This window comes from Zeus faber (assembly GCF_960531495.2).
Source record: "Zeus faber genome assembly, chromosome: 22".
In the NCBI taxonomy this organism is placed as follows: Eukaryota; Metazoa; Chordata; class Actinopteri; order Zeiformes; family Zeidae; genus Zeus; species Zeus faber.
The window spans coordinates 16,362,287-16,381,614 of NC_137209.1; the positions used below are offsets into that span (position 1 = coordinate 16,362,287).

Sequence of the window (19,328 nt, forward strand, 5' to 3'; positions counted from 1 at the left end):
CGAGTGAACCTGGTTTATTCCATTCATGGTTATTCTCAGTAGTATGATGACTGTGTATGGGGCTCTCCGGCTTTGCCGTTCCGTATTGATTATAATAATAAATAAAGCTGCAGGCAGCAATACGCAGACTCCAGGGTGGTCGGCCCTTCATTAAAGTTGTGTGTTTTGTGACTGCCGAAGTTTGTTTGTTCTGGCCTGGTTACAGTGTAATTCTGGGATCGGGCGGTGTTTGCGGCTGTGGGTGGGTTTCCTACGCCGCAACTAAAGGTGGTTATCATTCTGGAGTAGGGCTGCATGACTAATGATGCTGAAATAATATAGCGCCATTATTTTAGTCAACATTGTGAGCACGATTATTCATCATGATTATAAATCAATTTTGGGGAGCAGAATAATTTTATGGCACTTTGTAAATCAAAATAAAACTGCCTTCAATAATGTATTATATAAAGCTATTAACAAATTAACTAAGGTAAGTGGTTTAACTGTAATTGTAGAGGATATATAATGCAATTAATTGTGTGTAGTAAAAGACATACACAATAAATACATGTTCCTTGTCTTATGCTTATTGCTACCAGTAATTATGATTCAAAAAGATTGAACACATTGATATCGGGAACGTCTATAAATTATGACAGTGATGTTATTACTTGGTGCATGCCAGTTGTCCTCAGAAGCGTATATATTTATGATGTTTAAAATGCGTTTTCACACACAATAAAGGTTAATAGTAATAAAATAATACCTGTCACTTTGTAACTTCGCATGGGTAAGAGTTTGTATTTAGTTAAAGTCCAATTGCGACTATATCTGTGCGTGGCGATCTGCGTACTCCGTCAACTTGCGCCAACCATGGCGAGGTTGGGATTGTCGATCACAAACTCCATCCACAATACTGAACCGCCCATCTCCTTGAAACTCGAACGACGCCATGTTGGGACTGCCCTGAATACAAATCGTATTCAGATTGTCTCGTGGGTTCGTCGGATCCATGACATCCATAAAGTTCTGACCTCAGTTACATCTGCACGTGCCGCCATCTTGGTGAGGTCCCGATGGTCGACCAATCGCTAGACTGCAATGTTATCATGTGACGCGTGCATGCTGTCATTACAATAAAAGAATACGGTTTTTGAACTAAATTATTCCACAATAATTGAATGAGGGCAGGATCCCTAATAATAAGGAACACAAAAATGTATTGTTCATTATGGGACGGTTCCGTATCATAAGGGACGGGCGGCAACCTTCTTTGTGACTTTCTTGATTGAGGGGGTATTTTGGCGCATTGGGATTAGATTTTAGCGCTCGAGGCTAGAACAGTATATGTTCCTGTAACGTCAATGACGGGTCATAGACGGCGACTTTTGGCGGGTCGAATCGCAGAGCTCTGCACATAATACCTCCGGTGCCTGGTTGTCCACCGGTAACACGGTGACGTTGAAGCAGATGCCGGTGACGGTCTTCCCGAGCTGGTTGGTGACAGACAGTACAAACTGGATGTGCTGGGGGTAAGGGCCAATGTCCACCATGGGAGGCATGTAAGCTATCTTCATGAAGTTCACCGCATGCTGGGGACAAAAGAAGAAGAACAAGTACACATATATTCCCATCAAATGTACACGTGCAATTTTGCCGACAACCCTTACGAGGCAGAAAATATCAAAAGTAAATAATAGTTCTTGAGTTGTCCCCCAGCAAGTGCTCCGGAACAGCAGGTATTACAACTGTACAGGACTCTAACGTTTGCTTAGACTCGGTAGCGAATAGACTCGCCCAGCTGCTAACTGTCTCCTACCAGAAGCCTCCCCTGTTTCGGCCCTGAATTATACTCCCTCAGTAACCCTACAAACTAAAGGATATATCTCAAAAGGCCACTCCAGTGAACGACAGCTCTATTCTAGTGCCGGCTGGCGTGGTTGCTGGGTGGTCATTTAACGACAAGTATACTTTTGTCCCAAGGAGATGTTTCTAATTGGGGGCTAGACAAACCATTCAGATTCTATAATGTGCTCTTCCTAATTTTTTTGCCATCTACAAGAAGGGTACTCAGGCTAAGGTGGCTTGTTTCTCTAGACTAAAATAATAACCAGCTTGGAGCCACACATTGACTGAGAAAGAATATTCAGCTTGCTTTGACATCAGGGGGGATGGTAGCTCAGGCGGTAGAGCTGGTGGTCTAGTAATCTAAAGGTTGCTGGTTCGATCCAAGGCTCCTCCTGCTAGCATGCTGTAGTGTCCTTGAGCAAGACACTTAACCCCTAATTGCTCCTGATGGCTGCGTCTGTCGGTGATTGAACAATTGTAAGTCGCTTTGGATAAAAGCGTCTGCTAAATGTAATGTAATGTAATGTTATCATTCCAAGGCAACTTTCCTTATTTTCAGTATAAAACGCTTTTGGAAACAATAAGAAATGTTGTGAAATAAAATGTTCAGAGCCCATTTCTAACACCCTTCACAGTGGTGAGGGGTGTGAGAAATCAAGGTCGGATCACGATCTCACACTTAGGGTCCGTGCATCTAAATTACCTGGGTGAAAAGCCTGAGGTGGGGCGCATTGGCGTCCTTGGTAAACTTGGGTATGCTGTCGACCAGGAACAGCCGCCCCGCGTCAGAACCGCTGCTGGGCCCGAAGAAAAGACGAGAGGGAGAAGAGGTTTGTGTTTTTTTTGGGCGGTACACTTCCCAGACAGCGGTCGGGTGCCGAGTGTGCCGAGACGGCGGCCAGTACGCGCACCTGCGAGGACCGGTGGAGAACGGGGGGGTGGTCACGGTGTAGGTCAGCTCGCCGTCCGGGGAATCGGGGTTGACAAAGTGGAGCTGCTGCTGCGTCAGGTGGACCACGTCCGTCTCCATGGCGACGAGGCAGCGGCCCGCCCCGGGAACCTCTCTCGGCGGCTGGTCGGGCACCGGTTCGATGCGCACCACTATCACCTGCGAAGGACCGGTCAGGACGGTCAAATTACCAAATGTCGTCTGAATCTTTTGTCTTCATCTCTAGAGATGAACAGAATTGATAAACCCTTGTAGATGTTTAACAGTACATGCCAGACTTGGAAAATTATGAAGATATGCTTATTCTGAGTTTAGTAAATTTGTGTGCTTTTGTGTGTGTAGTTTTTTTTATTTTATACACATTTTTTAATTCAGGGGTTGTGTGTTAATGCACTTGTGTGTGGACGCATAGGCGTAGATTTTGCGGAGTGGGGCGGGCGCAGGGGATACGTCCCCCTCAATACTTAGAACACGTGCATTTGTCCCCCAAAATAAAAACAGTTTTGTGTATTTCCTTTACATGAATGTGTGTATATGTATATATAAAGACATTTCCACCATTAATTCATGCAGAAAAGGCACAAATTGGTGCATAAGAAATAACCATAGTGCAGGAAATGAAGTGTTTGACACTCAAAACGTTGCCAAATTTCGTAAGTTTCGCCGCCGTAAAACGGTGGGCGAGGTTGTGCTACAGTCGGGAACCAACATTGTAATATCATCAGTATAGGGTGAAAGTACTGTTCGTCAGCTTTCCTTGAAATTACTACTGTCCTACTAATTTGTTTAGGACTGAAATGATTGCCCTTTGTATTTGTATGACAGTGTCCTTAAATAAAAGCTGCTATTTCATAATATTAACTAACTATGACTATTTTTATTGTTCTAAAACTCATAAGGAGATTGAATCACGCAGCATTATATAGTAACACACATTTTATATTTTATTTATTTATATATATATGTGTATATATATATATATATAATATATATACTTTATGTTTTCAAATACTGTATATTATCATTATATCACTATATATTATATTATATTTTTAATTGACAATGTAAGAATTATAATATATAATTTTAGCTTCTTTCAGGCTAATTGTCTGTACAACAATGCAGGGTTGGTGGTACACAAATTCTGTATTGTGTTAAATGTACTTGGCCAAATAAACAGATTCTGATACTGACTTTCCACACGACCGCGACGGAGGAATCACACGCGGTCCGTCACCCACCTGCGGCTCGGACAGATTGGGGGGATCGTGGAAGTCGGAGAGCACCACCTCAAAAGAATCCTCGAACACCTCATTTCCCAGGTGGCGGTAGTGGATCAGCGAATGGGACAGGTCCTTCTGCAGGAAACGACTGACCGGGTAGCCTGAATTTTAAAAGCAAAGACACACAAAGAGCAACACAAGCTTAGCAGGAAATCATAAGAAAACAAAACGGATTATGCCACGGACGGTGTATGACATTTGAAATGCCATGATGGAATACAAAAGCTTTGAAAAAAATGTCCTCAAGGTGAATTATCTGCAAAACAAAACAACAAAAAAAAAACAACTAAAAACCTTGTGCTACGAGTTATGTTATATACTGAAAAAATGACACTTTAACCAGCCAGAAAATCTTGAAAATATACAAGACACGAGGCGTAGCTTGCTGGTTCTGTCAGACAACTTGACACCCTTATGGATCAAATGAGTGAAATAAGAAACGTTTGCAATGAATCTACTTTCGAAGAAGAGATTTCAAACCATCTGTCCTTGTTATAAGAAAACCACGTTTGGAGGAATGTTTCATGTTTTTACATAAGATAATTCAAGAGCTAGTTTTTGCAGTATCATCTTAAAAGCCCAGTCCAGAATGGCTTCTTCTCGCAGTAACTTTGTTTTATAGTCACCTTGTCCGATGACTGTCAGCAAGTGTCCACGCTGCTACTATCACCGATTGGGCTTTTAAATAAAGATTCCCAAAAACTTTTGTATTCTTAAAAGACAAGTTGTTCGATATGAGTTCCCTCGACTACAGTGGAGAGCACCCCGTTTACAAAGTTGCTCGTTACCCGTCCCCTTCTGACCTGAGAGCCCCGGCCCCGGGATCTTCGTGATCTCCCCGGCTTGGGGAGGGCGGGTGACGTTGAACAGGATGTAGTCGTCGCTGGAGTCGGCGTCGGACGCCTGCAGCACGGAGCCCCGGAGGAGGGCCGTCTGGCCCTCGGAGAGCCGCAGCAGCATGTTGGCGATCAGGAACGGGGGGCTGTCGTCCTTGGGGAGGACGTTGACGGGGAACTTGTGTCGGGTCTGGTGGCGGCCGTCCGTGATGCGGAAGACGACGAAGTCCTTGGTGGTGTCGCTGTCGTCGTGGTGGTAGCGGATCACGCCCGCCCTGATGTCGGCGACAGTGAACATGAAGCCCTTCCCGCCTGCAATTTGCGCATATCACGCATGAGGGGAGAGTAGCGACAAATTGCCACCCGAGCAGAAGGACCGTGACTTGCCAAATAGCGTCACTATTTACAACTATGGGCCGTTGCTGTTGCCGTGTAACTCATACCATTAAAGCTGCATTAAGCAAAATTCAAGGAAATGACCACTCTGACTTTTACCCCCTCTCACATCTACTTACGGTGGCCAAGAAGTGACAAAAGTGACTCGACTCCAGTCAAGGCTTCGCGGCTTTGACCCGCCGTTATTTTGTTCTTTTTATTTTTTGGTGTTTTTCTGCATTACCTCTGACAGTCAGGCGCCCGTGCTGCAAGCCATCCACGGTGATAATGCGCACCGCGTTGAGGTTGTCATTGTCGACAATCTGCAGCTGCTCCCACGTGATTGGACGGGATTGGCCCTCTAAAAGGCTGAGACCTGTTAACACCAAGGTTATTAGTGTTATTAGCGAAAAGTGACGCTAAAACCTAATAAATTCAATCATTTCATTACAATGGAAAAACAACAAGCCTTTATATGTTAAGTAAAACGCTGAAATTAAAAATCGAGAAAATAACCGAGATGGACTACTATACAAAATGGAATGAAATTGAAACAGCGTAATTAGTTTCTACATTTTGTGTCTTTATGTCATTCTTTATAAATGTTTTCTATGCCCGGTTTGTGGGAAAATGTCAAATGTCCAGAAACAGGCGACTGACTCCACTAGATGAATCCACTGGGTGCTAGAACATAGCTCAGCCAACATTGAATCATTTGTCAACTTCCATACAGTCCACTGGTTGTTGTTGTTGTCCTTGATTTAAGAATATTTTGGTCCTCTTTCTAAATTAAATCTAAATGGAAACCGAACTTCACAATTGAAATTGTCAAAAATTGGTTAAAATAAAAAATAAATGGTCCAAAGTTCATAAAAACTTAATTGAAAGCGAAACTGAAATCAAAATGTTATCTTGAAATAGTTTAGAAGGCAAAACCAATCGGGGAAGTGGAAATGAAAACCCTTAAATGGACAGAAAGACCCCTCAGCGGGGGCAAAAAGATGTGTTTTACCCCTCGCCACAATTTTTTTTTTTTTTTATAACTATAATTTTTTTTTTTCTACTTCAATATAATTTTCATTGATATTATTTACATTGAAAAGTGACAAGATTACCAATTTCACTTTTACTCCAAGTAAACCCCACTTTTGAGATGCTGCAAGGTGTGTTTTCACCATCATTTCCACAGGATCTAGTGCAGGTTGATCTGCTCTGGAGCCTCACTGAGCTATCACAGTTATCAAGCAGCCTGTTAGCGTCTCAGCACCGGGCACACGGGGATGAAACTGGCATCGACCTTCTTGTATCCCCATAAAGGCCAAATACAACACCTACCCATGTTCCATGAGACTCTGGGTGCGTCGGTCTCCGCGTTCCTCACAGACATGTGGACCGTAATCGGCGGGCTCTTCTCGAAAAAAAAATCGTGGACCTCAAATTCCACCTGTTTGGAAAGTTTTACGAAAAGACTTGTGAAATTATCTGAAAAAAAAACAACAAAAAACCCCAAGGCGGGCGACGTCACGTAGGATCACGTTACCTCGTAGTTCCTGCGCTGGGCGTGTGAAGAGTTGGGCGGCTGGTACGCGATCAGCATGTCGTTGAGATCCAGCCAGGTGAAGGAGGCGATGGGCCTGGTGTGGTCGGAGAGGTGGGCGAGGAAGCCGTCTCCCGGCGGCCGGGTGACGTTGAACACCAAGAGCTGCCGGGGCGTTTCCCCGTCCTCGGCGTCCAGCGTGGCGGTGGAGAGCGGGGTGAGGACGAACTGGTCCACCTCCAGGATGAACGCCGACGTGAAGGAAGGCCTGGGCGGCTGGTTGGGCACGGCGCCCGCGATCCGCACGGGTATCCAGGCGTGCTCCGACTTTCACGGACCGAGAGGCGAATTCGTGAAGAATATTATTGAATCATCTGAGAAACGTACCTTTAAAATGATCTATGAATTATAAAACAGTCCACAAAACACTGCGTTATCAAAAATAGGGAAAGGCGCCTGGTCGTCTTCTTTCACAGTGGGGAGTCCAAAAGTCTGCCGTTCTCTTTTTAAAGTTCCCCTTTGATTTTATTCTCCAAATGGAAAATGGAGTCGTGGTTCATAATTGAACATAAGCGTAACCAGCAACAACAATGAAGCAGATTCTCACCAACGCCAGGCTGCAAGCAGCATGTATATGTCTCTCCTAAAATGTCATCTTGGATGATCAAAATCTCGGAGCCAACACCGTACGCAAGTCAAAAATCTCGGTGCTAAAACGTTTTTTGTTGAAGGCGTAGCTACGGCGCTGACTGGAATCACTGTGTTGCAGTAGGGAGTGCAACCGAACATGAAGTAGCTCAAAATCGCAACAACAAAAAGTAACATCGTTGAAAATACATTTCCTCAAATTTGGCTGAATAATCTTTCTTCAGCGGAACAAAAATCTTTCTTATTGTGAATTTATTTTGATTTACATTTTTCATTTATTTTTCATTCAAGCACCTGGTAAATGCTTCCGCTGCGGGTGTCCATCAAGTCCAGCCTGATGGCGATGTAGTCCAGGTCTGGCGACGGGGGGTCCGTGTGCTGATACCTGAGGCCCATCATCAGGAAGTCGTCGCAGCCCAGCTTCGTGGTCTTCACCAGCTTCAGTCCCAGGAGGCAGTCGTCGGACTTGCACAGCGCTCTGGCTTTGTTATCTAAACAATAACACAACCAGCGTTTCGGAAAAGACGCCTTAAAAACTCCCTTTCCCCAAACGGGAAACTCACATTATGGGCTTTAATGTTGTTGTTGGTTTTTAAATCTTTGCCCCGTTGGAATGCATTTAAGCACGGTGAGAAGCTGACACGGAGCTGTTTTTCTGGGGTTTTCTTGGGGTTTTGGACATTGATGTACAGACCACCAACGCTGCATTCTTAAAATAAGGAAATATGTCTTGAAATGTCCTCTTTCACAATGCAGAGCATCAAACGTCTGATTTTCTCTTTCAAAAGGTTGCTTATTTCACTTGTGGAAGTCCCTAGAAAGAGCTATTTTATTGAGCTCTTACACTTGAAGACACATTTCCTCAAAGCTGGTTAAATAATCTTGTACGCCCGGTTAGACCAGACTATTTACCAAGCCAGCCCAGTATTATCAACACAAGGGCTCCAACATCAAAATAGTCCAGCATAACCTTGTGGCAGTGTTAGCCATGTTGCTATGGGTTATTTTTGTTCGCTTAAGCTCCTAAGCTAGGCATAGCTACCGGTCATAAAATCAATTAAAAAAAAATACATTTTCCGTCATAATGTATTAAGTTATTTGTTAAGCCGTGTAATCAGCCGGATAATGCACAGAGGGCTGGTGATTATCATGATTATTTCCTAAAAAAACAAGCAAAATAACTTCAAGGCGGCGCCTTCCGACGTCTCCCTCCCTGTACGTCACCTAGCTGCCTCCGCAAGGGGATGAAGCTCTCCGGCTCGTCGCCCCTGATGGCGGGACTGTTTGGCTCCCCGGTGATGAGCCGCCCGTGGGCGGGGAGACGCATGTCGTGGACGCCCAGGTGGACGCTACACTCCAGGCTGGACCTGCGCTCGAAGCGGAAGGAGACCGCGTTGCCGTCCACGGCGTCGGACAGGCCGTAGAACTCGGGCACCTCCAGCGCCTTGGGGCCCAGCTTGATGAGGCCGCACTCCGGTTCCGAGATGACGACGGCGAGGGTGAAGACCTCAACGTGCGTCTCCGTCTCCGTGAATCTGCGGGGAGGAGGGGGAAAAAAAATGGAATTTTGAAACAATTCTCAGAAATAAATTTGAATGTAAAATTCTAATCATAAATTTTTTATTTTTAGGAAATAAGCTAACATTGGACTACCAGAAGTGAAAAAAAAATGTGCGGATCTGGCCTTAAAATCAAGTAAATAAGTCACGTGTACTGTATAAGATAATGACACTACAAAAGTTGACCTTGGATGTCACAATATTTACGAACAATAAAGCTCTTTGGGGTGTGGGGTGGTGTGGTTCAAGCAGCCACACCCGCTACGTCAGCATTATGGTTGTCCTCAAGGGGGGCGGTTCTAACTGTAAGACTGAATAAATGTAACTACCCCTTGACGTATTGTTTCAGAGCTGTCTCTGCATTTGATTGATTATTCAAGTGTACAAATATTGTACGTGCATTTACATACATGTAATAATGCATCTAAGTCCATTGCTCTGTGTTATTAGAACAGGAATCCCTTAAATTGACCAGGTTAACGTTCCCACATTACTCCGTCAACCGGAGATCAAACTTTTCAAGTGGAGTTATGACATCAGCTTTGTTCAAAACCTCCTTGCGTCAGGGCGAAGAGGGGGCAGAACTACGGTACAACCCGTAATTGTGAGCTGCTGAGAACACGTGTGACGGCCGCGGGCGACTTGACAAACACAAAATGGCTGCCACCGCCTCGCAGAGAGCGTCAACTACATCCGCCTCGTGAGAGGTGGTTTTGAACACATACACCTGTAAACGCACTGAATACATCGCTACACACACAAAGTCCTTTATGTAATTAACTGAAAATAACAATGGGGGTTGTCTCAGTTCACAACTACTATTGGTCGAGTTCCGGATGAAGCTGATGAGGTGATGAACGCGTTGCAGGTTCGCCGTCGGTCGTCAGCCGCACCAACTTTTCCCGGGGTCGCTGAGTTGTACTTACGGACCTCTCCACCGCATCAAACCAACCCTCCCCATCGTCGCCCCACACGTGGCGGTTACATCCAAGAGCTCCTCCCTGACAGCGAACTCTTCACGCCTCTTGTAAAAAAAATAAAAAAAATGGACGGGTGCGTTGTAGCCGGGTTTCTTGACAAACCGACATTTTTTATTTTTTATTTTTAAAGCCTGTACCTGGTCGGGGCCACAACCTGCTCACACACCTGTATCGTGCACCGCTTCAAGTATGCGCCCTCTAAAAAACACTTCAGCCACGATGAAGCGAGCTTTCACTGCTGCGTCGTTTTTTTGTAGCTTTTGTTAACATATCCTGCTGCGATTACGGGCCGCGTTTAAATTCTTGGACAATTTGATGTTTTTTTCTCGCGGTCTAAAATGAGCAAACTTGGCTCCGTGCTTGGTGTCAAAATGCCGACGTCAATCGTATCCCTTCATCACCGACGCTGCATCGTAACACAGAAGACATGCCGTTGAAGCACACGCACGTGCATTCGCTTTTCCCTCTGCATCCATTTTTCTCTTGTTGGACATTTTTGGGATTATTTGTAAACCTTTTTTCCCCAACTCCACCACTTGTTTGAAAACTGCGTTAGTTAAACGGCGATATGGAAACGCTGCAACCTAGCGCCAGGATACCGGCATTTCGCGGGTCAGCAAATCGACGTGCATCGTGGGAGATGTAGTTTATGGTCACTGTGCGCTGTATAACAGCGTAGACCTATATTTTAGGACAATCATAATGCCTTTAAAGCTTTCGCGGACTTGAGTTTGACACGTGGTTTTCGGTCAACTGTTCTAAAACTATGGTACGCGAGCTCCCTCTAGTGGTACATGGAGGAAACTCCAAAATATCTATTTTTTAAATTGAAATACATTAATTTAAAACTTATAGTATTAAAATTCTACAAAATGATGAATGAAAATATTTAAGCTAGGGGGCCACTGAAACGTAATTAAAAAAATAAAGTCGAGGCTTTCCTGTAATATTTTTGTTCACGAACGTAGCGCGTGCGTACGTCTCTCGCGGCGTCCATGATGACCGGTAGATACTGTACGAGCTCAGCGTGGGGTAAAATGAATCGTTCAAAAACAATCCGCTGAAGTGCGGACGAGGAGGACAATATATATATATGCAGCCCCGTTGAAACCGAAGCGGACAGTGAACCGAGCGCGAACGCCGAGCGCCGGCGAAGTCTCCGCGGCGCCTGCTCGCAGCAAACGACGCAAAACAGCACGGGGATGGGACTCAAGTGACCCAGAATTTGGATTGAGTTGGAGCGGGACGCGGGAGGAGCCCGGGCCGCGGTGCGCGTGATAGGCGGTGAAGTTCTTCAGCAATGACTCCGCACCTTTCAACCAAACACAGACCCGCTTAAAGGCAAACCCTCGGCCCGAAGAGATGACACACGTCACGCGTGTGGGGAGAAGGCGGCCACACAATTAAGCCTGGCGCCAATTTCAAACGACGCTGTGTCGCGCAGAATAGGGGCCGTGGCAGATGACGTTAAAAACACACTGACTGAGCGTAAAAAGTAGTCGCTATTATTTCATACAGCCAGATGAGACTACAGATGTTGCAGATTTGGCCAATTTGAATATGAATGTGGTGGTGCAGCTCAGGAGGATCTGAGGAACATATTCCAGCTACTGAACACGTTTGTCCGAGAGAATGAACCCGACTGGAAACAAGCGTGTCGGAGTCCGCACGGACGGCCCCACCGCCGAGTAGCAGCCCGGAATCCGCGAGGTGGCAGCCCGAAATGCGACGGACGCACCGAGGCCCCCGGCGGTGAAGAGGATGCCCGGAGAATTGAAGTCCGCGCCGGACTCGGCTGTGGTAACCCGCGAACTTCGTTAAGGCCCGGCCGATGGGTTCTCGTCTCGTTTCACGTACTGTGCGGTGAGCGTCCGACTCTTGCTTCATATGGAAGTAAGGAGGTCATCAAGAGGGGAAGTGCTTCCCGGGCTCTACAAATTGCACTGGCATACTTGTCGGGACGTATTATCTTGTTTGAAATGAACTGAATGGTGGACTACGGGGGCTCTCCAGCAATGTTTCTGATGTGCGGGATAAAATCAACGCCGCGCTGTTTGAAACTAAAGTCAAGGCGGCTGATTTCTCAGCTTTCCCCGCTTTGGAGAATTTTCTGTCCGATAACGGACCTGACCATTGATGACGGGGTGAGGGACACCATCGTTCAGACGACAGTTCGGCGAATATTTCCCAGTGACGGCCGAAGCGGAACGACTGGATGAGAAACCTGTTCAGCTGTCAAGCCCACGGCCTCCCAGCGCCACTAGAGGTCGCTCTTACCTCATCTGCTGCTCCTCCCACACAAGGATGATATCAGTACCAACCGTCTCGCTGGAATCTTTTTTCCCGCGAGGAGGTCAGAGGTCAGCGAGAAATCTTTTTCCAAATTTCCCCAAGGAGTATCCCTTTAAGTTCATTTTTGACGATCGATTCCTCTGCTGCATTTTTGCGCTGGCGACGCCCAACCGACGTACCTGTACAGTCGTAGCTTGACGGTGTCTTTATTTAATATTGGAGAGCCGTTGTGGACATACTTCACCTCATCGGCCAGATAGTGACAGTCGAATACCTGCAAATATAATAGAGGGACATAAAATGATCAATATCAATAACATGCCATCGGGACACCCAGGAACAAATAACAGTTGAGCCTCAGGGGGAAATTCAGGCGTTACAGCAGCAGAAGTTGCAGAAGAAGTTATACTCTCTCTCTCTCTCTCTCTCTCTCTCTCTCAATGTGTGTGTGTGGGTGTGCAAAATATGTATATGCATATTTGCAGTCGTTAATATATCTACACTTATATTCGTCTAACGCTTGTATAGGTGACTTTGATAACTTCTTAGCCCGATATCTGCAAGTGGCGGGTACATTTGTGTAAAGCTGTGTTATATACAAATAGTATATAGCAACAGTGTGTAGCAATAATATGCAATGATAGCAGTAAACAAGTCGTTGAAATATGCAATAGTTTGGTATAAAATGGTGGTATAGTAAATATGTGTATACATGGATTGCAAATCTATCTATCTATAGTATAGTCATAATAATAATAATTTCAATAATTATCATAATAATAATCTCAATATAGCTGCAAGCAGCACTACACAGGGTCCAGGTTAGTTGGTGAAACGTGTGACATAATGATGTTTCAAGGCCTACAGTATTTGCAATGCTCTAGATTTCATTTAGGTTAATAACCAACTAACTACAATTCATTATACATAACTAACTACCTACATTATAACTAACTACATTCCAAGATGACATATAACCAAATAAATTGTCTGTAATGGAATATACATTTTTGTTATAATTTTAACAAATCTGACGTTGTTGGTCATTCTCTTTAGCTATGAGCAGTGACTTTTTTTGTTTTGTTAACTGCATAGAAACTTATATAGTATACATATTGGCACACTGTATGACGTATAGCATGCAGCTGATGTTGAATTTAAAATAAAACGCACATTACAGCTCAACGCTTAAGACTCAGCTGAGGAACACAAAATGGTTTGGTCAATTTTTCGGCAGATGACTGCGTCCGTCAACGTTCAGTCATCAGCAAAGGAGAGTGTTCCCTGGCAGTCAATGGCCTCACCACCAGGAAGGTAGGTCCACATTAATTTTAAAATTCTCTTCCTTATCCTTCCACAATGTCTGGATGTAAAAAAAATATATATAAACACTTTTGTCACCTTACTTTTTTACCCCTTTCCGGCTTTAAAAATTCAGAAAGGATGAAGGATGTTGACGACATACTGATGGTATTGACGGATTGCCTGTTTTTCCAATCCAAGACTTGATCGTGTTGGTTTATCGGTTTATTCATTAACCTTTTCTATTGAGGAACTTAGCTGCACTCTGCTGCAGCTTCTCATTGTGCCTTACAAAAAAACAAAAAAACAAAAAAAAAAAAGTTGAATCTTTCCAAAAAAAATGGGAACCTCGCATTATGGTCACGCTTGTTCTTGTTTCGAGTTGCCATAATGTCACATTTGATTCAAAACGACTTCTTGTAATTGCTGCAGTAAATTACATCGGAAGTGACGCGACGCGGAGGCTACAGGAGGTGGGTTAGGGTTATGGGTCATAGCTCTTGCTATGATGAGCTCTACATTCTCGAAAAGGAGATCCAACATTTATTTTTTTGGGCTTAAGACTAACCAATGCTTTTACGACTTTGTTTAAGCCCAGTAAGACATTTCTCGACAGTAGGGCTAGTGCTCATTGAGGAGGTGCTATAAACAGTTTTAAATGACATTTTAATGAGGCCTTGGGTTGAAATCAAACCAAATCCTTAAAAAGTGAGAATTATACCCCTTTTTTCCTACTGCACCAAAAGCCCGGCTACACCCGCTAACATCTGGCATTTGTTGTTAGCGGGAAAGGTTACACCCGGGTTTCATTCCCGGGACAAATGACTGCAACAGCCACGGGTATTCATTGGCTCTGGCTCCGATCGGCTCCAATCAGCTGTGATGGAAACAGTTCCGGGCTTTGGCGCGTAAATAGACAGTAATATCCGTGTATCAGTCGATCATTTCATATCTGATTCAGAATCCAAAATGAAAATCATGAAGTTATTAACTTTTTTTTTCCCCCCATGGGGGAGCGTGAAATGTGGGTGTGGGGATCGCTCTGTGGGGAGCACAGCAGAGAACCCCACACGCATCCCCCCCCCCCCGCGCCCGGGGCGCCGAGCCAATCCCAAAGCCGGTCTCCGAGGAGTGTCTCCGCACCCCGCCGCCGAAGGACCGGCGTCGGCCGCTGTCGGTGCGTGGGTGCGGGCGTGGATACTCCACGCTGCTTCTGCTGCTTTTGATTTCCCCCCCAGTCACACTGGGAGCATGACAGGCCCCATTTCCAGCGTGTTCGCGAGGTTCTGGCGATGATTTATAAGGGGCCGGAATAAACACGACACATTAACGGGAAAAAGCCGAGTTATGGAGACATAACGAGCAGATGGAAGCTGTGCTGCTCTGATTTTGTTTTTACAAGTGACAACACCTGGAGCCTTGAACCTGAACACAGCTACTTTTACAACGTGATGGGGCGCCATTACCTGAGGTGTGAGCTTCCCCACTCGCTGGGTGATGGGCTCGTTCGACACCACCTCCACCTTGCAGGCGTCCTTGCGACGGGGGATGAGGAACTGGAGGTCGCCCTCCTGGAGAAAGGCCAGCTGGCCCCTCTTCACGCTCAGGCCCTTGTTCACTTTGACCAGGGAGGCGAGCGACGCGCCGGCCATTCCGAGCAGCAGTGCCGGCAGCAACGTCCAGGCCATTGCTGCGGGGAGCCCCGGGGGTTCTGGGTCCCGACCGGGGGGGGGGGGGGGGATGAGAGATACAGGAGGAGGTGTATCTCTCCTTTCAGCCGTCAAATCAGTCCAGCGGAAGTCACGACACTCGCAGCGATTCACATGTTTGGATGGACGCTGTGGGGGAAATCGCATGAAAACTTTTTCGGTGGTTACACAAAACAGGAATTGTGTTATACATGTACCATTAAAATTCAGTGATTGTACAGAAACAAAAGTAGAAGAAAAAAAGTAAAAAATATATATATGTATATGTTTTACCAAGAAAATAGAGAATTTAGGTGAGAACATGCCTTGTTATAAATCTTGTTATAGGATTTATCTTAGTAGAAAATAACATTAATTTTTTTTTTTTTTTTTTTTAAGGAACAGTATAGTTGGATTGCAAAATCGATCTATATATTGTATAGTGATGATATTGATAATCCTAAGCCAAAATTAAAAAAAATGATAAATACAATTAAAAAATAAGGCTAAACATGATGATCGCTGATGTCTTTCAGAATGGTCAGCACCAAAACGTTGCTGTACTTTTTAAAAAGCTACTTAATTTACTGAAAGCAACCCTTAAAATTAACATTCTTTTCCAAAGTATATTTCTCGTGGCTTTCTGGACAATCTAAACTAGGCCTACGCAATCCTTGACCAAGCTATTTGTCCCAAAAAATAAGAAAAAGTGATATCTATTTTTTTCCTTTCAAAGGTTTCCTATCTTATTAAAATTTCATTTTTGCAGCTTCACTCGTGCGGTGCTTCTTCGTGTCTCACCTTATCTGACCGTCTCACCTTATCTGAATAAAATGGCCAAAGAGGGCTGATACTTGAAAGTTGATAAATGTTTCAAACGTGTCGACAGGCACCGATTGGCATCAATGGGGAAAATAAATAAATAAATAATCCGGACAATATTTCAACAAGACAACCCGATTGGGCGACTTTAATTGAAGGCTGTGTTAAAATTGTCAGGAAATATGTTGATTACCCGTCTGACCTGTGGATTAGCAAAAGGTCAGAGGGGAATGGAAGGTTTCCCGGCTTCATAGAAAGGAAACAAGCATTGGCCTAAAATTGGCAGAATCAAAGTAGGTTTGGGGTTTAAATATTGGTGTGAGGACCTCCACTGCCCTCACGACCGGACCACGTCTGCTTCCGGAAAATACGAGTCTGTGCTTTGCGGGGAAAGTAGGTTGACAAGGACGTCTCGGTTTGTAGTCGTTACCGGAGACACCCTGTGTTTTTGGAAGCGGGTCTTTTCATGCAAAAGTATCCGGGAGACGAGAGACACTCTGTGACTTCAATGCCAGCCCCTCAAATTCCTTCTACGAACCTCCCAGAAGTTTCCTCCAGCCGAAACGCACCTCATAATGAGGGCCTAGGGTTGTGGGGAACATGTCGTAGCTCGCCCTCTTCCAAACAATACTCGTGTTTGGTGCAGGGGAGCCGGTGAGATCATGTTCAAGGGTGTTTTTGGAGAGAGAAGGTGGGGGGCGGCGGGGGGTGAAAACAGATCTCAGACCTTGTCCTGAGAAGTCTCTTGAGGCTTATCAAGGGTATGCTAAAGAAAAGGTCACACTCTCTATAAATCAAGACGGCCAACTTGTTCTTTTTGTAAAACAGCCCTGACCTGCTGCCCCCACCTGTCAGGCTTCCTTTTTTTTTTTTTTTTTTTTTTTTTTAACTTAGGTATAGACATTTAAACGACTGGAGAATCCCGAAACGTGGCATTACACAGGCAAATTGATGATCCATTGATCACATGTGAGTAACTGTACAAGTACACTATTACCTACCCATTAAAAACGGATGTGAATGCTCAGTCTCCTCTATGATAACGCTCTGTCTGATGTGGCTTCCCCCTTAAGAGAATACAAGCAAATCCCAAAGTGCTTTTTTAAAAATAAAGTAGTTCTATAGTCAAGTAGTAGTTGAAAGACAAAGTCCACCTGCACGCCGCTGTTCAGAGTCAATCACGCTTTGAGGAGATAACGTCACATTCGTCACATTCCAAGACCCCCCCCCCCCCCCCCATTGAATCATCCGGGGAAGGTGATGAAACACATTTGGAAATCAATCAAACCTTCCCACGATGAGAGTATTTAAGGCTCTTGGCGAATATCTATTACGTGCGTCAGAATTGCAAATTAGAGCCGACGGGAGCAATTCAGCTTAAACACAACGCGGGCCTCTGTGCAAAGCAGCGCGCCGAAATTGGTCTTCATAGAACGTTCGTCTTAAAGGTCCTTTGCAGAAACGACATGTTTCCTAGTTACGCACCCTCAGCGAGGATGCAGCATGTGGGACGAGAGGGGGGCGGGGGCGGATGTTTGGAGTGGGTGGAAGTGACGGGGAAAAGGTCCCAGTGTTAAGCTCCGTGGAACAATGTAGTTTGGTGGGGGTTGCACTGTCCCTGCTTTCAGGGGTGGGCCTTTAATCCCCTTCTGGAGCCCGGCAGCATCGGTGTCGGGGGTTCAGTTTCCTATTTCCTGTCGCAGATTATGCCACATCCTTGACAACACACAAGAAATAGGCGGATTGTCTCCCAACACTTAAAAAAAAAAAAAAAAGATGGGAAAGATAGACATTTAAAACGGCACGGTGTAGACGTGCTCAACTTCGCTTTTCTGGACTTTCCCGTGGATCTTACTCCTTTTATAGAACCAGTTGTCTGGTCCTTGGAGTTTTTCATTATACACTACAACCTAGAGTGCAAAACCCACTGGCCACGATCTGTCCAGTGGGGAACATTTCCGGAATTTGACTGGCAGTTGCACTTCTACGTCACTTCCTGTTTTCTGTTTAGGTCGCGGCAAGGTTTTCCTGCCGCTGGTCGTCACAGACCGAACACAAAAAAAAATCCATGATACGCTTTTGGCTCCGTTGTATCACGGAGCCAGAAGCGTATCATGGATTTTTTTTTTGTTTATACGTCAAGGGGTAAATTCGCGAAAGGATTGCGAGGCTTTTACGGCCGCCAAACGTGTGCCGATGACACAAAAATAAACCGTCTAATCCTCAAAGCACCCGCCAAGGGTGACATGTACCCCCAGCTGCGCTGCCAAGCAAATTAGTGTCTCGGCGCTCCGGCCCTATTTGCACATATTTAAATTGGGTAATATGCAAAGATTTGGCGCAAATTTGGCCCCATTCTACGCAAATTTGCCTCGTAAGAAAAAAGTCGAATTCACGAGCACCAGCGCTAATATAGCCACGTGCAGTTAGAGTGAAAATATTTGCGTCTTCAGAGAGTTGGTGGTAACTGAAGAGATTTTAAAATGAGGGGAAATTGTCCGGTGCCGCCATTGAGCTAAAACAACCAGCACGCGCCACCATCACTATCTCAGTACTGGAAATGGGAGGACATCGGTATTGACCTTCTCGTCTCGATCTGGGTAAGATAAACAAAGGGAAAAAAATGCCAGAGAAACCACTTCGGGGGGGAAAATAGCCACAAAGCCCTTCCAGGATGACCAGGCTGCAATGAACGGAGAGTGGGAAACATCATGAGCATTATATAAAGAGTCTTAAACTACATGATATGCAACGTTAACCGTTGTCAACCAGCCCCCTGGTCGATCCAGGGCTGGGCGTCACTCTTCTATCGTTGCCCAGGAAGCAGCTCAACATCTGCTTGGCGTCAAAGGCGAAGGTGTCCAACGACTGACAGAATTCACATTCCTGCCCCCCCCCCCAAAAAAAAAAAACCCAGCACTTAAGAGTCTGGGGGAGGAGAGAGAGAGAGAGAGAGAGAGAGAGAGAGAGAGAGAGAGAAGGGGCTTTATTCAAACAAAACATCGGTCTCTTCTCAGCCCATCAGGCAGAGGAGGGGCAGAGCGCTCGCTCCCTCATTCCGGAACGGACCCACCAAACATTCCGTACGGTCGGTTCCGCAAGAAAAAAAAAGACCCCACAAGACCGGTCGCCGACTGAGCAGGTGGCGAACGCTCTGCTCTAGGGTTAGGGTTTTGCGGCGTCGAAGCAGGGCGGGGTGGGGCGGCAGGTGATGGGTCCGTCTAACC

At 45.4% G+C, this 19,328-nt stretch overlaps 1 protein-coding gene across 1 annotated transcript in view; it reads right to left on the bottom strand.

The window, feature by feature from the left end:
- The window catches only part of frem1a (Fras1 related extracellular matrix 1a), a gene marked incomplete at its 5' end in the record, with an annotated part of 36,580 nt that extends 21,301 nt beyond the window's left edge, over nt 1–15,279 (bottom strand). The window contains 12 exons of the mRNA XM_080023549.1: nt 1,407–1,574; nt 2,534–2,624; nt 2,742–2,938; nt 4,021–4,163; nt 4,866–5,210; nt 5,518–5,649; nt 6,609–6,717; nt 6,814–7,137; nt 7,753–7,949; nt 8,683–8,993; nt 12,469–12,563; nt 15,058–15,279. Coding sequence (XP_079879675.1) covers nt 1,407–1,574; nt 2,534–2,624; nt 2,742–2,938; nt 4,021–4,163; nt 4,866–5,210; nt 5,518–5,649; nt 6,609–6,717; nt 6,814–7,137; nt 7,753–7,949; nt 8,683–8,993; nt 12,469–12,563; nt 15,058–15,279 — 2,334 coding nt within the window. The remainder of the gene's footprint in view (nt 1–1,406; nt 1,575–2,533; nt 2,625–2,741; nt 2,939–4,020; nt 4,164–4,865; nt 5,211–5,517; nt 5,650–6,608; nt 6,718–6,813; nt 7,138–7,752; nt 7,950–8,682; nt 8,994–12,468; nt 12,564–15,057) is intronic.
- Nucleotides 15,280–19,328: the final 4,049 nt, after the last annotated feature.